General features: G+C 46.2%; 1 protein-coding gene across 2 annotated transcripts in view; it reads left to right on the top strand.

The window, feature by feature from the left end:
• Window positions 1-14,137: 14,137 nt before the first annotated feature.
• LOC112101768 (protein FRA10AC1) overlaps window positions 14,138-23,106 on the top strand; it is a 64,554-nt gene continuing 55,585 nt past the window's right edge. The window contains exon 1 of one of the 2 annotated variants that reach the window (XM_029911340.1): window positions 14,138-14,951. In XM_029911340.1, the coding sequence (XP_029767200.1) occupies window positions 14,919-14,951 (33 nt within the window). In that variant the 5' untranslated portion in view covers window positions 14,138-14,918. The remainder of the gene's footprint in view (window positions 14,952-23,106) is intronic. The other variant, XM_024192631.2, reaches the window with a different exon arrangement.

Genomic DNA, 23,106 nt, shown 5'->3' with positions numbered 1-23,106 from the left:
CAGATCAAATTGGCTCAATTTTGAAGTAAAATTTTTTTCTAACATCCAACACTGTAAACTCAAGTTGTAATCTGAAAAGTGCACTGTATTCATTCTGGTTTTTGTTCTAACATCTAATAATAAAGATTCTGCCTTATCCTGGTGCAATCCAGCTTTGCCCATAGTTACACAGACTTGGGGCCAGATTTTCAATGAGATCAGCAGTTATTTAGGCACCAAAATAAGATTTTCTAAAGTGTTCAGCATATGGGGTGCTGACAAGTTCTAAAAATCTGGCCACAAGTGTTACAATGGGAGCAGCTGGGTGCTGCACACTTTTGCAAATCTGACCCTTAGGATGTTTGGTTTCTTATGTTTCTGGTGTGTTTGATTTTGTCTTCGGTGGTATTGAACAGGGGTAACTGAGAGCAAAATTTGACACTCCTTTCCCACAATTGGAACTTAGGTAAAAATTCTGCTAGTGATGTTTGAGCCAGAATAGAATCCAGCTCATTTTCTCATATGTAGGTACATTGACTCTATACTGCTAATAGAAGTAAAAAAGCAATACAAATTATTTTTGTCACTGAAGCAAGTGAATTAGATTCTGAAAATAGGGAGCTGATTTGTTGAGTGAGCAGATGCTATTTTTACAAAGTAATTTTTCTGCCCATAATCACACTTTATGATGGAAGTACAACTTCCAAATAGCATAAAAAAGCAAAGCATGAACCATGGATTTGTCTGTGATGCTTTTGTTGCAAATGTATGCCTGGGCTAAAAATCTACAAACAATGAGCACCAAGAGGAGCTTTTATTAACTATAATTTGTGTAACAGGCAAACAAATTTGACTGCATCTGCATTTCAGCAAAGCAACACCAAACTAATGCAAAGGGTCACTCCTCTTTGTATGAAGACTTCAAAGCATTTCCTGACAGGCAGAATTAATTTGAGTTTCAGCTGCCCACTGTTTAGATAATCTCTAAATCATTTTAGAATTACAATTAATAATCTCATTCCAGCAGGTTTGTACAGGGAAATGGTGGGGAATAAGGTTCTCCCATGCCTCAGCGCCACCCATTTATCTTCATTGACTTTCAGTGGAACTGAAGCTCCCAAGTAGCAAGGTGCTTTGAACATTTTACTCTGTCCCATACTGAAGGCTGTGTCTAAATGCACAGGCTATCCCTAAATTACTGTAGAAGTGCAGCTAAAAAAGGGAGAATTGCACTTACCGAAATGTCGTTTTATTGGCTTATTTGGATGTGTGTTTCAAATTCTACTGGTTATTTTTTTAGGAATGCTTAGCAAGGAGGAGATTTCTTTTTTGCATATCTGCACTGATAGAAGTGTCTTATTTTTAGATGGCAAAGAAACAAACAAGTTATTTAAATATATAGAGCCATATACTACTTTGACCTTCTTAATATGTACACGCAAATCCCTTGATACCAGTGGGAGTTCTGCCACTGATTGAGGGCAGTACGTAGCCCAAATAAAATAGAATTTGTTTTTATCTAATTCTTTTCATACCCAGGACTCTTAGAGGCTTTGCAATTACATTCAGTACTGGAAGAAAACTGACTGTGTACAGAAATGAAGCAACTACTAAACTCTTAGCAATACTCAAACAGTGTCATGCATATTAAACCTGTTTTACTGATAGTGAGAATATTCCTGTGATATAGTGATTCCCCTGTACTCTTTCTGAAACTAACCATGCAATAGTTATACCTGATCAGTCTTCAAAAACTGGTGTATGTATTTATTTAACGAACGTAATTGAGAATTCTATGCAGAATTTCTCAAGGATTTGAAAAATTAAACCAAGAGGAGTCATTTAGTTCCTGAACGTTTTTAAATAACATCTGTATTAGATTTGCTGGATACAGTGGTACTCTGTTACACCATTCCTGGGCTTGGGGCAGGAATTGAGGGAGGATGCAAGTGGTCTCAAGTCACCTTTGTTCTCCCTGTATTTTGGAGAAGCCAATGCACCCTGGCCATAACTACATATACCAGGAGCGGAGACCAGGGCCAGCATCAAGTCATTATGCATCTCTATGCCAGTTGGGGAAGTTCCCAGTGCAGGGGATATTCCCTATTTCTCCCCCTTTTAAGGCTTCTTAATGCTCCATGGAATATAGGGGCCTTAGTGTAAAAGGCTATCAAGCCCTGAGTATTTTCAAGCAACATCAGACTATAAGAAAGCATGCTCTTTTAGTATGAAGATTTCTAGATGTTATTTTCAGAAGAACTGTTTATTATAATAAATTTCTAAGAGAACTTCACCATCAAAAACAACAGTGGCTGAAATCTTCACTGCAGAATTTCACTCTGCCATAATAACTTCACCTTGCTTATATGCAGTCTTTTATGGACACAGCACAATGAAGAGAGATTCAAGAACTGTAAATCTTCTCTACCTTCCCCCATTTTCCTCCAAAGTGCATAATCAGTGATGTGTTGGCCCAGTTTCCAGAATCATGTCAGGATTCATTCTTACTAAAACAGACTGGTGTTTCCTTAAGAGTTGAATCACGAAAAGAAGATAACTGCTATTACTGCATAGTATGTATACATTATTTATTTTGAAACATTTAAATTATTAATTAGAATAGTGTCATTTTTACAAAAGATAGTCACTGCCCTTTATTGGAAATGGACCACGTTTGATAGGATTTCAATGGAATATTTCACACACAGAAATGAGGGTAGAATTTTCCCCATAGTCTCTCTCCTTGGGGCATGTGAACATTACCCGCGTATCTTTTCAGAATTACATTATACAATGTATAATGACAGAGCAACCAGATCTGTAGGAGAAAATCCATTCCATGTTTTTTAAAAATGAAATTCATAAGCTAGGAGAGGGAGGGAAGTCCATTAGAGTTCCTACTAATGTTGGATGCTATTCCTGGCACATACTGTAGCATTCAACTGTAATTTATGATCATTTATCTTTAAATAAAGCTGAGTGAACTATTTTTCCTGATAATGAAAGTAATTTGTGTTAGGTAAAATATATTTGTTTGGAAACTCCAGGAATCAGAATCTTGGTTAGAAATGCAGACCTATTCCAGGAGAAAGCTTCTGTGAGGCAAAACTCCCAAAAGATCTGTGGAGCTGCCTGAGTGCACAACAACAGAGGTTGATCCTGATTCTAGGAAGGATAGGGTGTGCTTTAACTTCAGCAGTAGTCACATAATGCTGGTTGAGGGGAGGGATAGCTCAGTGGTTTGAGCATTAGCCTGTTAAACCCAGGTTTATGAATTCAATCCATGAAGGGGCCATTTGGGGATTTAGTTAGGGATTGGTCTTACTTTGAGCAGGGGGTTGGACTAGATGACCTCCTGAGGTCCCTTCCAACCCTGATATTCTATGATTATATGGCCCCCTTTCCAGAGTATAGAGTCACTGCCTCCATGCCACCTAATTGTTGTATATGATGTTCTAATGCTGGCCTTTCCTCCTTATTTCTAACTGCAAAATTTCATTAAAAAAGAGAAACAGCTAAAATACTTTATATATACATATCTTATATTACCTTTTCATGTAAGCAATTACTGTAGTTCGCTCATGGCTGTTATGTGATTGTGAATCAGGCCTTGTCTACACTGGCAAGTTTCTGCGCAGTAAAGCAGCTTTCTGTGGTGTAACTCCCGAGGTGTACACACTGCCAAGCCATTCAGTGCGCAGAAACTGTGCAGTTGCAGTGCTGTAAAAAAACCACCCCGATGAGAGGTGTACAGCTTTCTGCGCCGGGGCTACAGTGCTGTGGTGCCAGTGTAGACACCCTGGTCAATTACAGTGCTGCAATTGGCCTCCGGGAGGTGTCCCACAATGCCTGGTCTCACCTCTATGGTCATTGGTTTGAACTCTACTGCCCTGCCCTCAGGTGACCAACTGTGAGCCCCACCCCTTAAATTCCTTGGAAATTTTGAAAGTCCCCTTCCTGTTTGCTCGGTGACATGTGCAGTGGTCTCAACGCATCTTTCCAGGTGACCATGCCAGCTCCACGCACCAGGCGATCCCCCGCTTGGAGCAATGCCGAGCTGCTGGACCTCATCAGCATTTGGGGAGAGGAGGCTGTCCAGTCCCAGCTGCGCTCCAGCCGTAGGAATTATGATACCTAGGGACAGATTTCACAATGCATGACAGAAAGGGGCCATGACCAGGACACACTGCAGTGCAGGATCAAGTGAAGGAGCTGTGGAACGCCTACCACAAGGTGTGGGAGGCAAATTGCCACTCCAGGGCTGCGCCCACGAGCTGCTGGTTCTATAAAGAGCTGGACGCGATTCTCGGTGGTGACCCTGCCTCCACTGCGAAGGCCACTGTGGATACTTCAGTGGCTCACCTGCCAGTTGAGAGTAGACTAAGCCAGGAGGAGGAAATCTTGGACAAGGAAGTGGAGGGGAAGGGGGACCCAGAGGCAGAGGACGACTCGGAGGTCAGAGATGCATGCAGCCAGGAGCTCTTCTCTACCCTGGAGAAGGCTAGCCAGTCACAGCTGTCTGAGCTTGGCGAAGCACAAACAGGAGAGGAGGCCCCTGGCTTTGATTTTGGGAATCGCTAAAGTGAGTTGTTGGGGGCAGGAGGGTTTCAGAAAGCAGGCTTGTGTCTGTATGATTCCTAGTCTGAGCAGTGGAACAGGGCATTGATTGACTCCCTCACTTCATGGGAATCTGCCTCAGAGATCTCCAGGAAACTCTCATGGAGATACTTGGCAATCCGCTGCCGCAGGTTCTTTGGCAGAGCTGCTTTGTTTCTTGCCCCATTAAGGGAAACTTTCCCGCGCCACTGTGCCATCACCTCAGGGGGGACCATTGCTGCATACAGGTGAGCCACATAAGGGCCAGGGCGAAGCTGCAGTCTTGGAGAAGACCCTCCCTTGATTCCCTGCTCACCCTCAGCAGCGAGATATCTCCCATAATGAACAGAGCCTGTGGAAAATGTGGGGACAGTAATGATTATAAGGCCACCCCTACAGTGCTAGCTCTCCCCAAGAGCTATGTGCCCAGTGTACAGCACAGTCCTGGAACACTGTTTTCCCCTGCCCCTGTGGTTACTCACCATTTTGGGGGTCTTGTGGCTCATGTGTGCTTGCCTGGGGTCAGCCAGTTAGTGACAGGTATGTGAATAGTGGCTGTGTTTTAAATCACTGAATCAGTGGTCTGTGTGTTGCAAACAATACTGCTTCGGGAAAATGTTGCATTTTGATTTCACAGATATGACCTTGGAAGCCCATCCTCCCTCTTTGTTATCACCAGCTGAATGACTGCGCAGAATTAGAAAGCGGCCACAAAGAACTAAAGAGGACTTTCTGTGTGATGTCATGATGCACTCCATGGCCGAAAAAAAAGAATTGAAGGAGTGGTGGGACAGCAAGAAGAGGGACTGAAAGGAGAACGTGGCGCACCAGAACAAAGCCACAGAGTGGCTCTTAAAGATTATGGAGCACCAAGCAGACATGCTCCAGGCGATACTAGCACTGCAAACCGAGCAGCTCCGCGCCCACCCTCCCCTGCAGCCGCTGTCACAAAACTCTTTCCCATGCGCCCCCCCAGACACTGCCAGCACACTCTTATCAACCTCCTGGCTCCAGTCTGTACCCACAGCATTCTACTCCTCCCCCATCACAGTCCAGCCCTGCAGACTCCCAGTACCCACTGCACTCAACACCTGTCCCTCTGCAGGCTAGCCCTGCTGAAGTACAGTACCTGCTGCACTGTACTCCAAAGGACAAGGTTGCATATGATATCCGGACATACACAAATCTTTAACCATCCCGGGACCCCACCTCCTCCTGGGACCCTCCCTTCCCCTATCCCCCACAGTGCTGATGTGGTTTTTTGTTCGTCTCTCTCCCTGATTGGTGTTTTTTAATAAAAGAATTGTGTTGGTTTGAAAGCAATCTTTATTCCATTAATTGAAAGCAAACAGAACCCTGCAAAGCAACAGGCAATTTTCTTAAACCTTCACAGTGCATCGTCTGCACCAATCACAATCGTCTCCTAGCATTACAAGCACTGCATTCCCGAGCATAGCACCAAATATTAGTGGCTTTCAGCTTCAAATTGCTGCCTCAAGGCATCCCTGATCCTTATGGCCCTGCACTGCACCCCTCTAATAGCCCGGGTCTCTGGCTGTTCAAATTCAGCCTCCAGGTGCTGAGCCTCAGCAGTCCAGCCCTGAGTGAAGCTTTCACCCTTCCCTTCACATATATTATGGAGCGTACAGCACGCGGCTATAAGCATAGGAATATTGTCATCGGCCAGGTCCAGCCTCCCATATAGGTAGCGCCAGTGGGCCTTTAAATGGCCAAAAGCACACTCAACAGTCATTCTGCACTTGCTTAGCCTGTTGTTAAACCACTCCTTGCTGCTGTCAAGGTTCCATGTGTATGGCTTCATAAGCCACGGCATTAAGGGATAGCCAGGGTCTCCCAGGATCACAATGGGCATTTCAACTTCCCCCTACAGTGATCTTCTGGTCCGAGAAGAAAGTCCCTGCTTGCAGCTTCCTGAACAGGCCAGTGTTCTGAAAGATGCATGTGTCATGCACCTTTCCGGACCAGCCTGCGTTAAGGTCTGTGAAACACCAGCGGTGATCCACAAGCACCTGGAGAACCATAGAGAAATACCCCTTCCGATTAATGTACTCAGTGGCTAGGTGGTCCGGTGCCAGAATTGGAATATGTGCGCCATCTATCGCCCCCTTGCAGTTAAGGAAGCCCATTTGTGCAAAGCCATCCACAATGTCATGCACGTTGCCCAGAGTCTTTCGGAGAAGGATGTGATTAATGGCCCTGCACACTTCCATCAACACGAGTCCAACGGTCAACTTTCCCACTCCAAAGTGATTAGTGACTGATTGGTAGCAGTCTGGAGTGGCTTCCACAGTGCAATCGCCACGTGCTTCTCCAATGACAGAGCAACTCTCATTCTCGTGTCCTTGTGCTGCAGGGCTGGGGCAAGCTCATCACACAGTCCCATGAATGTGGCTTTCCTCATCCAAAAGTTCTGCAGCCACTACTTGTCATCCCAGACGTGCATGACGATGTGATCCCACCACTCAGTGCTTGTTTGCCAAGCCCAAAAATGGCATTCCACTGTGGTCAGCAACTCCATGAATGCCACAACCAATCTCATGTCGTAGCTACTATGCATGGTGAGATCAATGTTGAACTCCTCTTGTCTTTGTAGTTTAAGGAATAACTCCACTGCCACTTGTGACGTGTTAGTGAGAGCGAGCAGCATATTGGTCAACAGTGCGGGATCCATTCCTACAGACCAAAGAGGCAGAGCTCGCAGTACACAAACCGTTGAAAGATGGTGCCAAATGCAGACGGAAGCACAGGGATTGCTGGGATGTGAAGCAATGCATCACGGGGCATTGGGACAGGACCCTGGTTGCCCCGCCACCCCTTCCGCCTTCCCACAACTCTTAGCGGCAGAAGAGGAAGAGATGCTCTGTGGGATAGCTGCCCAGAGTGCACCACTCTGAATGCTGATGCAAGTGCTGCAAGTGTGAACACGCTATTGCGCAGGCAGCTGACAGTGTGAACACACAACAGCGGTTTCCCTTCAGCGCTGAGGCCTTGGCTACACTTGCGAGTTACAGCGCTGTAAAGGCTCCCCCAGCGCTGTAACTCACTCCCTGTCCACACTGGCAAGGCATTTGCAGCGCTGTATCTCCGTGGTTGCAGCGCTGCATGTACTCCACCTCTCCGAGAGGAATAGCGAGTATTGCGCTGCCGCTGCAGCGCTGCGGCGCCAGTGTGGCCGCCCAATGCGCTGTGAATGGCCTCCAGAATTATTCGGCAGTATCCCACAATGCCTGTTCTAGCCACTCTGGTCATCAGTTCAAACTCTACTGCCCTGGCCTCAGGTAACCAACCATGTGACCCACCCTTTACATTCCCTGGGAATTTTAAAAATCCCCTTCCTGTTTGCTCAGCCCGGCGTGGTGTGGAGTGCTATCAGCGAATCTTTCCAGGTGACCATGCCTCCACGCGCCAAGCGAGCCCCAGCATGGAGCAATGGCGAGTTGCTGGACCTCATCAGTGTTTGGGGGGAGGAAGCTGTACAGTCCCAGCTGCGCTCCAGCCGTAGGAATTATGATACCTTCGGGATGGTATCAAAGGACATGATGGAAAGAGGCCATGACCGGGACGCCCTGCAGTGCAGGATTAAAATGAAGGAGCTGTGGAGTGCCTACCGCAAAGCCTGTGACGCAAACGGCCGCTCGGGTGCTCTCCCCGCGACCTGGCGATTCTACAAAGAGCTGGATGCGATACTTGGGGTTAACCCCACCTCCACTCCGAGCACCACCATGGACACTTCAGAGCCGGTGTGGGGGGGGGGCGAGGAGGAGGAGGAAGAGGAAAACGGGAGTGATGGTGGTGGGCCGGATGGAGACACCCCAGAATCCCTGGAGCCATGCAGCCAGGAGCTCTTCTCGAGCCAGGAGGAAGGTAGCCAGTCGCAGCGGCCGGTACTTGGTGGAGGACAAACAAAAGAGCAGGTTTCCGGTAAGCGTTTTTTTTTTTCGGGAAGGAATTTTTTTTGTGCGGGCTCTTTGGGAGAGGAGGGTTAGGCATGCATGCCTAGATGCGGAATAGTGCATTGATGTGGTTTATCACATCGCGGTAATCTCCTCGAATGTCTCATCCAGAACGTGTGCAATGTGCTTGCGCAGGTTTATCGGGAGAGCCACTGTGGTCCTTGTCCCAGCCAGGCTAACGTGTCCGCGCCACTGTGCCGCGAGGGGCGGGGGGACCATTGCTGCACACAGGCAAGCTGCATATGGGCCAGGGCGGAAGTCGCATTGCAGTAGAAGACCCTCTCTTGCTTCCCAGGTCACCCTCAACAGCGAGATATCGTCCAGGACGAACTCCTGTGGAAAATGTTGGGACAGTGTTCAGTGTAGGTGCCCCCTGAAGCTGTTGGCTCTCCCCAAGGCGCAGAAACCCAGAGGACAGTGCAGCCCTGAAACAATCAGTCCCCCTTACTCACCATTTTGAGGCTCCCATGGGATATGTGTGCTCTGTTTCGGACGGGAAAATTATGCTATTGTGTAGACCCTGTGTGTTTTCTACTCCTTAAGTGCGGGGGGAATCATTACCCTGTCTGGTATAAACAATGCTGCCTCTGTTAAATGTTGCATTTTGCCTATACAGCTGCATCAACCTTGAGACCTCAGCCGTCCCTCTTATCGCCTGCTCAGAGACTGCAAAGACTCAGGAAGAGACCTCAAAAAAGCAAAGAAGACATGATGCAAGAAGTGATGCGGCAATCTATTAAAGAGAATGAGAAAGCACAGAACTGGAGGGAGAGAGAAAGCAGGATCCGCCAGGAAAATGCAGCGCACCGGCGGCAAAGCACCGCGCACCGGCAGCAAAGCACTGATTGGCTCATAAGCATCCTGGAGCGCCAAGCAGACGCTATCCAGGAGCTGGTAGCCGTGCAGAAAGAGGAGCAGTACCGCAAACGCCACCCCCCCCCCCACAGCCCTTGTCCCAAAACTCTTTCCGTTGTGCCCCACTGTCACCTCCAACCCACTTTCCCCAACTTCCATGTTCTTCACGCCACCCGCTGCCTCCAACACCAGTATCTTCACCACCCAGCCCTGAAAACCACGACCCTTACCCTCTGCACTCAACCCTCATCACCATGCAGTATAGCTGTCCTGAAGTGCAGCACTCACTGCACAGCACACCAGACAGGCCATACGCGAATCTGTGATTGTACTGTTCCCTACACCACCCCCTTGTTTCTTTTCAATAAATAAATTTTTTTTCTTTTCAATAAATGGATTTTTTGGCTTTATTATTGCATAAAGTAAAAGACTCCTTAGCCCAGGAAATCAACAGGCACTGCAAGTCTGCTTGTCTGCTTAGCAAACACTGATTCCTAAAGATTGGAACTACTGCACTTCACTCCCGTGCAGGGCACCAGATATCACTGCTGGTTTTCAGCCTCAAATTGCTCCCTCAAGGCATCCCTAATCCTTGCAGCCCCGCGCTGGGCCCCTGTAATAGCCCTGCTCTCTGGCTGTGCAAATTCAGCCTCCAGGTGTTGAACCTCAGAGGTCCATGCCTGAGTGAAGCTTTCACCCTTCCCTTCACAAATATTATGGAGGGCACAGCACGCAGATATAACCGCGGGGATGCTGTTTTCGGCCAAGTCCAGCTTCCCATACAGCGATCACCAGCGGGCCTTTAAATGGCCAAAGGCACACTCCACAGTCATTCGGCACCGGCTTAGCCTGTAGTTGAACCGTTCCTTGCTGCTGTCAAGGCTCCCTGTGTAGGATTTCATGAGCCAGGGCATTAACGGGTAAGCGGGAGCTCCAAGGATCACAATGGGCATTTCAACTTCCCCTACCGTGATCTTCCGCTCTGGAAAAAAGTCCCGGCCTGCATCTTCCTGAACAGCCAAGTGTTCCGAAAGATGTGTGCGTCATGCACCTTTCCGGGCCAGCCTGTGTTAATGTCAATGAAACGCCCACGGTGATCCACAGGTGCCTGGAGAACCATAGAGAAATACCCCTTCCGATTAACGTACTCGGATCTTAGGTGGGGTGGTGCCAGAATAGGAATGTGCGTCCCATCTATCGCCCCTCCACAGTTAGGGAACCCCATTTGTGCAAAGCCATCCACTATTTCCTGCACGTTACCCAGAGTCACGGTTCTTCTGAGTAGGATGCGATTAATGGCCTTGCAAACTTGCATCAACACGATTCCAACGGTCGACTTTCCCACTCCAAACTGGTTTGCAACTGACCGGTAGCTGTCTGGAGTTGCCAGCTTCCAGATTGCAATAGCCACCCGCTTCTCCACTGGCAGGGCAGCTCTCAATCTCGTGTCCTTGCGCCGCAGGGTGGGGGCAAGCTCCTCACACAGTCCCATGAAAGTGGCTTTTCTCATCCGAAAGTTCTGCAGCCACTGCTTGTCATCCCAGACTTCCATGACGATGTGATCCCACCACTCGGTGCTTGTTTCCCGAGCCCAAAAGCGGCGTTCCACGGTGCTGAGCATGTCCGTGAATGCCACAAGCAATTTCGTGTCGTACGTGTTACGCGGCTCGATAGCATCGTCGGACTCCTCACTCTCACTGTCACTTTGGATCTTAAGGAATAGTTCGACAGCCAAACGTGACGTGCTGGCGAGACTCGTCAGCATACGCCTCAGCAGTTCGGGCTCCATTTCACGCAGACAGATCGCGCTGCACAGAAACCGTTGAAAGATGGTGCCAAAGGTGGCCGGAAACAAAGGGATTTCTGGGATGCGAAGCGATGCATCATGGGGCATTGGGACAGGACCCAGAATCCCCCGCACCCACGCCCCCTTCCCACAACCCACGGCGCCAGAATGGGAAAAGGTGCTCTGTGGGATAGCTGCCCATAATGCACCACTCCCAATAGCGCTGCAATTGCCGCAAATGTGGCCACGACAGTGCGCTGGGCAGCTGTCAGTGTGGACAGACTGCAGCGCTTTCCCTACTCAGCTGCACAAAGTCAGGTTTAACTCACAGCGCTGTACATCTGCAAGTGTAGCCAAGGCCTGAGCGGTGATGGAACTGCCAGCAATGTAACTCTGCCAGTGTAGACATACCCTTAGATTAGGAGATCTATGCAATTGTGAATGGGGAGAGAAACTGAGCTATTGTCTCAAAATGTGGTCAGACCAACTAAAAGTTTGACAGCCTCTGTCCTAGGCTGATAGCTCTCTGACATGAATGAAGCAAGGTGCCCAAACCTATACCCTCTCCCCAGGGAGTTGGAATTTTGTTTATAAATAGCGTGATTAACAGGTGATTAAGATAAGAAAGGGCTGTTAGGATGTCCCCTTAGTTAAATGATCTGTTCCAAGTTGGTGAACTGCAAAAAGTAAGTAGCCTAAATGATAGAAAGTAAGTATAGATTTTTCTACAATTGTTTCAATTGTTAGATTCAAGAGGCAATAACAAAGTTACTAATATCTTTTTTTGAGACGATAACTGATTTTTAGAGAAAGGAAATGCAGTAAATCTAATCTACCTGGATGTCAGTAAGGCATTCGATATAGTTCCCCATGAGAAATTATTAGTTAAACTGGAGAAGATGCAGATTAATATGAGAACTGAACGGTGGATAAGGAACTGGTTGAAGGGGAGACTACAATGGGTCATACTGAAAGGTGAACTGTCAGGCTAGACCAAACTTTAACAACCTGTGAACCCCTTTCACTAAAATGTCAAGTCTCATGAACCCCCTCCTAAAAATGAATATTTCCAGGGATTTTCTCCTTTACCTGAGTATAAATTATAAAAGCAGTGAGCTTGGAAATATAACATTTGTTTTTATGACATGCTTATTACACACTATTTATGATTAATTATTATTTATAATTACAGTATTTTTATTACATTATGAAAAAGGCAACACTCTTCCAAGATCTCACTTTCATAGCTTGTTATAAGACAAGGCTCCTATGTTTCATCAAGGAGTATCAGATGTGAAACAGCATGAAGGTATTTAAGAAGCCAACTCAAAGAGTTCCTTCTACACAAGCATTCAGGTCTTGAGCAGTCCAGGCAAACAACGCACGTTACAAAGCTTAAACTTGTTCTTCATAATTTTAAAAACAATACTAGCTGCCTATTTAATTCTAAAAACAGCAAAAAATATCCACCTCTCTTTCTATTTCTTATAAGAAGTCTTGAAGTTTAAATCTCCCCAGTGTCATAGATAAACTTGCTTTGATCTGCTTAGCTCTTGGAAGTCCAGGGGCTCTGGGCTGCTGGCCTCCTGCTGTCTGGGGTCCCTGGGGACAGCTCTGTCCACCATTAGGGAATTTCCCCCCCGAGAACCCCCTGTAACATTTCACGAACCCCCAGGGGTTCATGAACCCCAGTTTGGGAACCACTGGCCTAGATGGAGATTACTAGTGGAGTTCCTCAGGGATCAGTCTTAGGACCAATATTATTTAACATTTTTATTACTGACCTTGGCACAAAAATTGGGAATGTGCTAATAACATTGGCAGATGACACAAAGTTGGGAGGTATTGCCAATATACAGGAGGACCAGAATATGATACAATATCATACAAAAACATCTGGATGACCTCGTTTATAAACAGTTTGATAAGTTTATGGAGGAGATGATATGACAGGACTGGCATGGTGTGTGGCCCATTGGTAACTGCCTGTATCAAAAATCCCCAACTGCTGGAGATGGGACACTAGATGAGGAGGGCTCTGAGTTATCACAGAGAATTCTTTCCCAGGTATCTTCCTGGTGGATCTTGCCCACATGCTTAGGGTCTAACTGATCACCATATTAGTGGTGGGGAAGGAATTTTCCTCCAGTCAGATTGGCAGAGACCCTGGTGGTTTTTTGCTTCATCTGCAGCATGGGGAATGGGTCACTTGCAGGTTTAAACTAGTGTAAATGGTGGATTCTCTGTAACTTGAAGTCTTTAACCCATGATTGGAGGATTTTGGTAACTCAGCTGGAGGTTAGGGGTCTATTACAGGAGTGAGTAGGTGAGGTTCTGTGGCCTTCAAAGTACAGAAAGTCAGACTAGATAATCACGATGGTCCCTTCTGACTTTAGTAAGAGTATCTCTGAGAAAGAATATACATTACAATTTTAAACCTAACCAGTGTCCCTTAAGTGACTTGCCACAACTTGATGTCAGAACATGTTAGTATTAGAGCTGAGTGGGTCTAATATTTATTTAATTTTCTTTCTTGATATAGGAATTAGATACAGTGCTCCTGTCAGATAATTTCTAAGTTTTATCTGCAAAAAAAAAAAAAAAAAAAAAATTAGAGTTTTCCGTTGCTTAAATAGTCCCTGGGAACCCCATTAAAATTTCCCCCCCCCCCCTGAAATGCCGTCCCTATGGGCTGGCACAGAATTTGCCCCTCCCCCCAGGTGCAGCCACGTTGGCTTGACTGTAGCTGCCCCCCAATATAGAAGTCAAACTACGCCTATGGTTATTTCACCCCCTCCCTTTTCTCTAGGAATTCCCCCAGGGCTTTATCATCTCAGCAGGGGAGAGATGGCCAAGTCCCTGATATGGTGCTGTAGTGAGAAGGAAGGGAACCCTATTTACTTTGCACTTTTCTTTTAACTCAATACCTTGGCATATTTCTGGCACTCAGTTTTCTTTTTTACTGTCTTCAGTAGGGTAAACTTTCTCCAGACTAGGCTGGCAGAATAGTGTTGCAGAGCAAGTGTCTATCAAAGCCTTCTGCAACCTGTGTGGCCAGGAAGGCTGCAGCTGTGTTAGGAACCAAGGCCAAAGGGCTGCAGCGGCAGGAGTCACTTCACACAAGTCACACAGTACTAGAACACTAGCAAAGCCCTATCGTAGCTGTGTATTTAGGGGGAGCATGGAGGTGGATACAGCTCTGCTGATGGCAGGCGGAGTGGGAAGAGGCAGGCGGCAGCATAGGGAGGGACAAGGGATTCCGGAGCACGCTCAGTACAGCTCCCGGGTGCAGAAGAGGTTTTATTTAACCTTCACCCTCCAATTCCTTGGCTCGCTCTGCTCCCAGCCCTGGTCGGTTTCATGCCTCTAACCAGCTTTGTGTTCGAATCACGCCCATTCCCCTGCGCCAAGCCCCGCGTTCCCGTCTCCGAGGAGGGCCCGCCCGCGCAGGGGTCTCCCCCGGTGTCTCTCTCCCTCCAGGCAGCCCCGCTCCAGGGCTGGAGCCTCGCCAGCCCGGCCGCGGCGCTCATTGCGTAAGGTCGCGTTGAGTGAGCCCTGCCCCAGCCCCGGTTTCCGGCCGGGCCTTTCACGCGGAGGGACGCCGCTGGGAGCCGGCCCGGCCTGCGCCTCTCGCTCGGCCGGGGCTGGAAGCGCCCAACCACCGGCCGGTTCACGTCCGGGAAGCGCTCCCCTGCCCTCGTCCCTGGGCGCTGACCGAGCCGGCAACCATGGTGCCGGCCCAGCTGCTGCTCTCTCAGGCCGTGAGTAACAGCCGTGGCGCTCCCTGCGGAGGGGAGAGCGGGGCTCGGGGCAGCCACTGACCCGCCCACGGGGGGAGGCTGGGCAGCCAGGAGACCCCCTCATCGAGGGGAAGGGGCGTTCAGGGGGGGAGGGAGAGGCCCTTCACTAGACGGGGGTCGCTTTTCTCCTGGACTGATGTGGTCCTCCTCGGTACTCCTGTTCCTCTCGGTCCGCTTCTGACATGGCCTGCGAAATGCAGAGGCGACTCCGTATTTTTTGAAGCATGAGCATTTGTTTTGTCAGTGATTCCTGACCAATATCTTTGGCAAATTTTCAATGTGATTCTTCTCTCTGGTGCCCTACAAACTTCTGGTCCTTTGATCTTCTTATTTACCTTTATATTCTTGCTTTTGCCTTTATCATTTGAGAACTGTACTTATTAAAACTTTTTTGACTCTTTATTTTGCTAACGTCTTTATTCCTTGCCCATGCCACCAATGTGCCTTCACCCCAGTGTAGATGGGTTCCTTCTCTTCTCCAGTGACGGCTCTGTTCTGTTGAGGTTGCTGGTGTGGGTGCTATTTGCTAGTAGTGATTTGCATCTGAGATGTATACACCAGCCTGTTAACTGAGCCAAAAAGTTGGGCTGATTTAAATTGGTAACAAAACATAATTGCAGGTTTCAGAGTAGCAGCCGTGTTAGTCTGTATCCGCAAAAAGAACAGGAGTACTTGTGGCACCTTAGAGACTAATAAATTGTCTGTATCTGTACGAGTTTTTTCATGAAGTTGATGGATTTCCACTCCATACGGCTAAATGCAGTGCCTTGCATAATGACAGGTTTCAGAGTAGCAGCCGTGTTAGTCTGTATCCGCAAAAAGAACAGGAGTACATAATTGGAGTCACTTGTTTTAATTTTGCTGTTTCAGTGTTTTATTTCTTTCCTAAAGAAAAGTTAATTCTCTTTGGTATGAAAAGCTGCATGTTGGTCAATAAATTAGATGATTTTCAGGTTTTTCATTTTCCCATTTTGGGAAAAAAATGTATTTACTAAACCTTAATTATTCATTGAGACATACTGCACTTTGTTTCTGAGCGAATTAAACTCAGGGCCTGTCTGGCAATTTACAGCGCTGCAACTTTCTTGCTCAGGGGTGTAAAAAAACACCCCCCTGAGCACAGCAAGTTTCAGTGCTGTAAAGCACCAGTGTAGACAGTGCACCAGTGCTGGGAGCTGTGCCCCTCGTGGAGGTGGTTTTTTTAGACCACTCTCTCCCAGCGCTCCGCCGCGACTACACAAGCCATGTTAAACTTTAGCATTGCCAGTGTAGACAAGCCCTCAGCATAGCAGATAAAGGGAGCATGATAAAATGTTTTCTTTAGTTGAAAATAAAACTACCTTTAATTTATTGGTACATAATAAATAGGGCTGTCAAAAGATTAAAAACACAATCGCAGTTTTAATCGCACTATTAAACAATAATAGAATACCATTTATTTAAATATTTTTTGATGTTTTCTACATTTTCAAATATATTGCTTTACAACACAGAATACAAAGTGTACAGTGCTCACTTTATATTATTTTAGTTTACAAATATTTTCACTGTAAATGGTACGGTATTGAAAATAGTATTTTTCAATTCACCTCATACAAGCACTGTAGTGCAATCTCTTTATCGTGAAAGTGCAATTTACAAATGTAGAATTATTTTTACATAACTGTACTGAAAAACAAAACAATGTAAAACTTTAGAGCCTACAAGTCCACTCAGTCCTACTTCTTGTTTAGCCCATCACTAAGACAAACACGTTTCTTACATTTACAGGAGATAATGCTGTCTGCTTCTTATTTACAATGTCACCTGAAAATTTCCATGGCACTGTTGTAGCTAGTGTTGCAAGGTATTTATGCGCCAGATATGCTAAACGTTTATCTGCCCCTTCACGCTTCGACTACCATTCTAGAGGACATGTTTCCATGCTGATGACGGGTTCTGCTCGATAACGATCCAAAGCAGTGTGGACTGATGCATGTTCATTTTCATCGTCTGAGTCAGACGCGACCAGCAGTAGGTTGATTTTCTTTTGTGGTGGTTCGGGTTCTGTAGTTTCCAAACTGGAGTGTTGCTCTTTTAAGACTTCTGACAGCATGCTCCACACCTTGTCCCTTTCAGATTCTGAAGGGCATTTCAGACTCTTAAACCTTCGGTTAAGTGCTGTAGCTATCTTTAGAAATCTCATATTGGTACCCTCTTTGTGTTTTGTCAAATCTGCAATGAAAGTGTTCTTGAATTGAACAAAATATGCTGGGTTGTCATCTGAGACTTCCATAACATGAAATATATGGCAGAATGCAGGTAAAACCATGGAGTAGGAGACATACAATTCTCCCCCAAGGCGTTCAGTCACAAATTTAATTAACACATTTTTTTTTAACGAGCGTCATCAGAATGGAAGCATGTCCTCTGAAATAGTAGCGGAAACATGAAGGGGCATACGAATGTTTAGCATATCTGGTATGTAAACACCTTGCAATGCTAGCTACAAAAGTGCCATGGGAATGCCTGTTCTCACTTTCAGGTGACGTAAGTAAGAAGCGGCAGCATTATCTCCCATAAATGTAAACAAACTTGTTTGTCTTAGCGATTGGCTGAACAAGAAGGAGAACTGAGTGGACTCGTAGGCTCTAAAGTTTTACGTTGTTTAATCTTGAGTGCAGTTATGTTAAAAAAGAATAAAATCTACATTTGTAAATTGCACTTTCAGAATAAAGAGATTGCACTACAGTACTTGTATGTGGTCAATTGAAAAATACTATTTCTTTGGTTTATTGTTTTTACAAATATTAGTAAATATTTTACAAATATTAGTAATAAAAATAATATAAACTGAGCACTGTACACATTGTATTCTGTGTTGTAACTGAAATGAATATATTTGAAAATGTAGAAAAACATCCCAAAATATTTATAATAAATTTAAAATGGTATTCTATTATTGTTTAACAGTGCAATTAAATCTGAGATTAATCGTGATACTTTGTTTTGAGTTAATCGCTTCAGTTAACTGCAGTTAATTGACAGCCCTAATAATAAAATAAACATACATGGATTATAACCTTGAAAAATTGTCATGAAAATTTAGCAGTCTAGGCACAAAGACTTGCATGCCTTTTACCATGAGGATTAATAATAAAAATACTAATTATGTTATACTTGTCTTGTAGGGAAAATATTATAGCCCTGGGTAAGTAGAATTTTTGGAAACTTGGGTTGATACAAACATACTGTGATCCTGCAGACTTCACAAGCAAAGTAGGGCGGGTCAGTTATTTGGATGGAAGACTTTCAAGGATTAGTACTTCATTTTTGTGTCTCATCCAAAAATTGGTACCCCAGTACATCCTAACATCGAGCTAGGGCATTTCTTCAGTACTGTCTCAGGCATTGTCTATGCCAGTACTTTTTCTACTGTGGGTCTGCCACTCAGGCAGCTCCACCTGTGATAGCAACATTTGAGCTACTAGTATAGACATACCACAAGTGTTTTTACAGTGGTTGTCTAACTCTGCTCTTGGGCCTACAGAGAAAGAGTTTTAGAGGGTGGCCTGGAAATGGTAGAGCCTTCTCCAGTTGAGTGTCATCTTGACTGCATCTTGACTGGTCCTGTAGGTGAGTGGCTTAACAAATGACAGAGCCTGTTTTGAGCTGTCAAATCTGTCACTGAAATATGGTCTAGAGCAGTGGTTTTCAAACATTTTTTCTGGCGACCCTGTTGAAGAAAATGCTTGGTGCCCGCGACCCAATGGAGCTGGGGATGAGGGGTTTGGGGTGTAGGAGGGGCTCAGGGCTGGGGCAGAGAATTTGAGTGTAGGGGTGAGGGCTGCGGGGTAGGGCCGGGAATGAAGGGTTCAGGGTGTGGTGGGGGCTTTGGGCTGGGGCCAGAGGGTTGGCGTGCGGGAGGGGCTCAGGGCTCTGGGCTGGGGGTGCAGGCTCGGGTGGGGCTGGGGATGAGGGGTTTGGGGTGCAGGAAGGGTCTCTGGGTTTGAGGGGGGCTCAGGGCTGGGGCAGGGGATTGGGGCACGGGCTTACCTCCAGTGGCTCCTGTTCAGCGGCGCAGCCGCAGGCTTCCCACCTTTCCTGGCACCGTCGACCGCGCTGTGCCCTGGAAGTGGCCAGCAACAGGTCCAGCTCCTAGGCAGAGGCTCTCGCCCGCAGGCACCGCCCCCGGCCAATAAGAGTGCGGCCCGTGGCCCCTTCGCCTAGGACCTGCTGCTGCCGCTTCTGGGGTGCAGCGCAGTGTCGGAACAGGTAGGGACTAGCCTGCCTTAGCTGGGCAGCACTGCCGACGGGACTTTTAACGGCCCGGTCGGCGGTGCTGACCAGAGCCGCCACGACCCAGTGCCTTCCATTCCGTGACTCAGTATTGGGTCGCGACCCACAGTTTGTTAACCACTGTTCTAGAGCACTGATACTCAAACCTCAGTGGTTCAGGAGTCAAATTAGCAATTAACATTACTCAAAAGAGCCACAGTAGTGTGAATTAATTTTCATTTACTATAGTACTGTATATTCAATCATACAGTGTTTAATATCGTGTGCTTCAAAGAGGTGCAGGAAACATATGAAAGAGGTACTTGGGGCTTGAGAGCCTCAGTCTGAGTATCACTGGTTTAGAGCATTGTGGGGTTGTGCTGGGAGGATTTATTGCACCATTTCAGCTTCTGTGCCAGCACATGCTGGCTACTCTGACACTGCAGTAGTGTAGAGTGGCACCTGTAGTCTTTTTTTTTTTTTTTTCTGTTTAGTTTCTTGGGAAGTTTCCTGAAAAATATAAAGGACAGAAATAATAATAGCTAATTAAGAAATACATATATGCGAGTGCACCTCCTCAATATATGTAGTTTACTTGGTGTTGCTACAACTCTTCAGATAATGCCTCAGCAACATCTTCTACACTTCTGAAATGTGAAAAAGAGAATACAAGAACTGGGTTTTTAGTTAATGGATGAATAGCAAGTTGATCCCTTCTACACTCTGTATTGCTAATTAAATCCACTTATTTCTCCACAGTGCTCCAGCAAGTACCTACTTGTCACTTCTTGGGGAAAAACAGAGAGGTGATATGTCCTCTTTGGGCTCCATAGGACAGTGTGTGGGATGGGAAGCAGGGGAATTTACTGAGTTGCATGGAGAATCCTGGAGGGATGTTATTGCTCCAGACCAGTCTTGTCTCCGTCTTCGAGAGAGAGAAACTGTAGTTTCAAACCAAGAACAGGAAGGAAAACAAAACTCCAACAACCCAATAATAAAATTAAAGTTAAAAAAAAATAGTTTTTTAAAAAATCTCCTTGAGCATTGCTACACAAAGACAGTGGTATTCAGCATAATATATATTTGGTCCACAAGCTTGCAAGCAGCTTGGCAGAGAATGCTATTGTCTCTCCAGCATGATATTTGCAAGTGTCAGGATGTAGCCACTGTAGGTGCACCATAGTAACGTTCACCTGGTATTGTTGATAGTCAGAGATGCGTTTTTCCAACTGTCAGTAGCTAGGTCACTGTGACTGTTTTTTCTGATACTAACCGAGACACAGTTACCTGTACTGTTGAACTCCAGATTGGGTTACTGCAATGTACTCTATGTGAGGCTACTCTTCCAAGGTAACTTGGAAGCTACCTCTAGTGCAGGATGTGGCTTTCTGTTTATTTATGTGTTCTGCTGCTATTGTTACTGTTTGTTGGTATTATAGTAGCACTAGGGGCTAAGATTTGTGCTAGGCACTGTACAGAGTAATAGATAAGCTCTTTGGAGCAGGGACTAGCAATGTAAATAGAAAAGACAAAGAGAGGATAGCAGAAGGGACATAATTTGCAAATTCTCTGTTTATAAGTTATCATAACATTGTATCTGTTCTCTAAAGTATGTGCTAGCCTCCAGTTTGCTTCTTAGTGCAATTAAGCTAATAGAATCATAGAAGATTAGGGTTGGAAGAGACCTCAGGAGGTCATCTAGTCCAACCCCCTGCTCAAAGCAGGACCAAGCCCAACTAAATCATCCCAGCCAGGGCTGTGTCAAGCCGGGCCTTAAAAACCTCCAAGGATGAGATTTCACCACCTCCCTAGGTAACCGATTCCAGTCTTCACCACCCTCCTAGTGAAATAGTGTTTCCTAATATCCAACCTAGACCTCTCCCACTGCAACTTGAGACCATTGCTCCTTGTTCTGTCATCTGCCACCACTGCAAACAGCCTAGCTTCATCCTCTTTGAAACCCCCCTTCAGATAGTTGAAGGCTGCTATCAAATCCCCCCTCACTCTTCTTTTCTGCAGACTAAATAAGCCCAGTTCCCTCAGCCTCTCCTCATAAGTCATAAGACACCTAATCATTTTCATTGCCCTCCACTGGACTCTCTATAATTTGTCCACATCCTTTCTTCAGTGGGGGGCCCAAAACTGGACGCAGTACTCCAGATGTGGCCTCACCAGTGCTGAATAGAGGGGAATAATCACTTCCCTCGATCTTCTGGCAATGCTCCTACTAATTCAGCCCAATATGCTGTAAGCTTTCTTGGCAACAAGGGTACACTGTTGACTCATATGCAGCTTCTCGTCCACTGTAATCCCCAGGTCCTTTTCTGCAGAACTGCTGCTTAGCCAGTTGGTCCCCAGCCTGTAGCAGTGCATGGGATTCTTCTGTCCTAAATGCAGGACTCTGCACTTGTCCTTGTTGAACCTCATCAGATTTCTTTTGGCTCAATCTTCCAATTTGTCTAGGTCACTCTGGACCCTATCCCTACCCTCCAGAATATCTACCTCTCACCCCAAACTTAGTGTCATCCTCAAATTTGCTGAGGGTGAATCCATCCCATTAATGAAGATCTTGAACAAAACCGTCCCCAGGGCCAACCCCTGGGGCACTCCGCTTGATACCGGCTGCCAACTAGACATCTAGCCATTGATCACTACTCGCTGAGCCCGACGATCTAGCCAGCCTTCTATCCACCGTGTAGTCCATTCATCCAATCCATACTCCTTTAACTTGCTGGCAAGAATACTGTTGGAGACCTTATCAAAAGCTTTGCTAAAGTCAAGGTATATCATGTCCACCACTTTCCCCATATCCACAGAGCCAGTTATCTCATCATAGAAGGCAATCAGGTTGGTCAGACATGACTTGTCCCTGGTGAATCCATGTTGACTGTTCCTGATCACCTTCTTCTCCTCCTCCAAGTGGTTCAAAATGGATTCCTTGAGGACCTGCTCCATGATTTTTCCGGGGACTGAGGTGAGGCTGACTGGTCTGTAGTTCCCCGGATTCTGCTTCTTCCCTTTTTTAAAGATGGGCACTATATTTGCTTTTTTCCAATCGTCTGGGACCTCCCCCAATCGCAATTTGAATTTTCAAAGATAACAGCCAATGGCTCTGCAATCACATCAACCAACTCCCTCAGCACCCTCTGATGCATTGCATCCGGCCCCATGGACTTGTGCATGTCCAGCTTTTCTAAATAGTCCTTAACCTGTTCTTTCACCACTGAGGGCTGCTCACCTCCTCCCCATACTGTGCTGCCCAGAGCAGCAGCCTGGGAGCTGACCTTGTCTGTGAAGACAGAGGCAAAAAAAAAAACATTGAGTACTTCAGCTTTTTCCACATCATCTGTCACTAGATTGCCTCCCCCATTCTGTAAGGGTCCCACACTTTCCAAGACCACCTTCTTGTTGCTAACATACCTGTAGAAACCCTTCTTGTTACCCTTCACATCCCATGCTAGCTGCAACTCCAATTGTGCCTTGGCCTTCCTGATTACACCCCTTCATGCTCGAGCAATATTTTTATACTTCTCCCTAGTCATCTGTCCAAGTTTCCACTTCTTGTAAGCTTCCTTTTTGTGTTTAAGCTCACCGAAGATTTCACTGTTAAGCCAAGCTGGTCGCTTGCCATATTTGCTATTCTTTCTGCACATCGGGATGATGTCGATGTTGATTTTGATATATAAAACACTATATGGTTTGGTTCTGGCTACCTAAAAGATTGTCCGGCAAAATTGCCACAATTGATGAAAAGTAAGAATTCATAGCTTTGAGCATTTGGAATCTGGAAGAGCATTGTCTCTGACATTTGATTCTTCTGTAGGTTCAGTGGAATCCAAGTTTGTTAACCTTCAAGGCA

Source organism: Terrapene carolina, unplaced genomic scaffold, assembly GCF_002925995.2.
Source record: "Terrapene carolina triunguis isolate 2854851 unplaced genomic scaffold, T_m_triunguis-2.0 Scaffold95, whole genome shotgun sequence".
In the NCBI taxonomy this organism is placed as follows: Eukaryota; Metazoa; Chordata; order Testudines; family Emydidae; genus Terrapene; species Terrapene triunguis.
Note: the sequence above shows the minus strand (reverse complement) of the source record. Positions and strands in the feature narration are given on the sequence as shown.